Source organism: Orussus abietinus, unplaced genomic scaffold (genome assembly GCF_000612105.2).
Source record: "Orussus abietinus isolate OABI.00-Male unplaced genomic scaffold, Oabi_2.0 scaffold923, whole genome shotgun sequence".
NCBI lineage: Eukaryota > Metazoa > Arthropoda > Insecta > Hymenoptera > Orussidae > Orussus > Orussus abietinus.
In genome coordinates this window covers 6,643-8,228 of record NW_019395064.1, presented here as the reverse complement: position 1 = coordinate 8,228, position 1,586 = coordinate 6,643, and the positions used below count along the sequence as shown (strand labels likewise).

General features: G+C 46.0%; 1 protein-coding gene across 1 annotated transcript; it reads right to left on the bottom strand.

Moving 5' to 3' along the window:
* Positions 1-228: 228 nt before the first annotated feature.
* Positions 229-1,165, bottom strand: LOC111674201. The gene is made up of 2 exons (XM_023433627.1): positions 935-1,165; positions 229-888 (listed from the first exon to the last, which is right to left on the bottom strand). The coding sequence occupies exons 1-2, from the start codon at positions 1,163-1,165 to the stop codon at positions 229-231; spliced, it is 891 nt and encodes a 296-aa protein (XP_023289395.1).
* Positions 1,166-1,586: the final 421 nt, after the last annotated feature.

Below are 1,586 nucleotides of genomic sequence, written 5' to 3'. Positions count from 1 at the left end.
TGAAAATTGCGTTCCCGCCACAAGTTGATGCACTTATATTTGGCTGGGTGACACTCCCACGGGCAAGGTGGTCGAAACAGTAATGTTACGGGTTCGGTGAAATAGGTGTCGGTTCCAAGTAGAGATAGCCCCTTTAAAACGAACTTGTTCGACGATCTCTTGAATCCCTGAAGATCCACGACGAATTCCATTTCATTACTGCGCAAACGGGGGAACGATCGAAGCTTTTTATACAAATTTCTCCATCCCACCACTGATCGGGTTGTACTCGACGATACGATCGTGTAGGATTAAGCAGGATGTCGAAGTTTCGGCGGGAAAATTGTTTTCCGCCTCGAACTCGAGACGAATGTCGACCGGCCCGAACTTGAGGGACTCGTTTTGTTTAGAACAATCGATGACGATCAGCGGTGCATATTCCAAAAATTCGTTCTTCGTCAACAAAGGCTCGGGATCTTTACCGTAGTATGCAGCTTGAAAGTTTGCATACATCTCGTACAACAAAGCAAATTGAGTGCGACTAATGTTAAGATTAAGATTTCCATACAGGTAACATTGCGCATTCAAAAACAGTTTAACGTCTCCGACATTGCAATGATCGAAGTGACTCGCATGTTTATTTTTTTTACTCTTTCTACTCGTTTGGAATCGCAATGTAACGTATTGTGATTTTTCTAGCTGCGCCGACGTCTTGACCGTCCATACGTGTTTCGAAGTGGCGGGAAGAAGAGGATATTCGTATAACTCCCAGGTACGAAAACTCATGGAGATGGGCGCGTCCTTCTCGATGAATCGCAGCAGCTTAATCTTTCGGCGATCCAAAACTCTTATGTACGGTATCAACCTTTCTAACTTTAGAATTACAACTTTGCATTCTTCCGCAGCAGTCTGTACGATCGCATTGGTGTCGCTATTCGCCCTCGTTAAGATCAACCTCGTGTTTGGCCTTAACGACGATCTTCTGATAATCCTCGACAAATCTCAGAATCATATTCAGCGGTATCGATACGTCAAAGTAGCCGGCTGCATCAGTCAATTTCCCCTGCTCGTCGAGCCAACCGGCGTTGTCCATCAACGAGAGTTGATCGGGAGTTAAGGAAACGTAGCCGTTCACGAGACGCGTGAGACCGACGTTCTTGTTTCGATCGTTCTCTGTGGCGTTCATTTCGTAGCGAATTTCCTCGAGAGATGGCAAACGGCATTCTTGACCAGAGTCGTGCTCGCTGTCGCCGTAGTTCCATCTTCTTTGACCAGTTTACCATATACGCGTAGCGAACTTTTGCTCGGTAGTAAGCATAGGTCTTGGTGTTGTACGGAAATTCGAATCTCGTCACTGTTGTTGAACGTTGACGAAGCGTAAGGGTGGTGTGCATGAGTTTCACAGTGTGCTATAGACTCATCGAAGATTACGGGTATTTCAATGTTCAACGTTTCCTCCTCCATGTCGAACGATGCAGCAGCAGCAGAACCAACGTTTTACGGCCTTTTTGACGTGACCTTGAGTCTTGGACTTATCAGGAATAGCACGTTCTGACGTGTCAACGCTTTAAGAAGCGGACGATGACTGATGTCTTTTCGACATATCG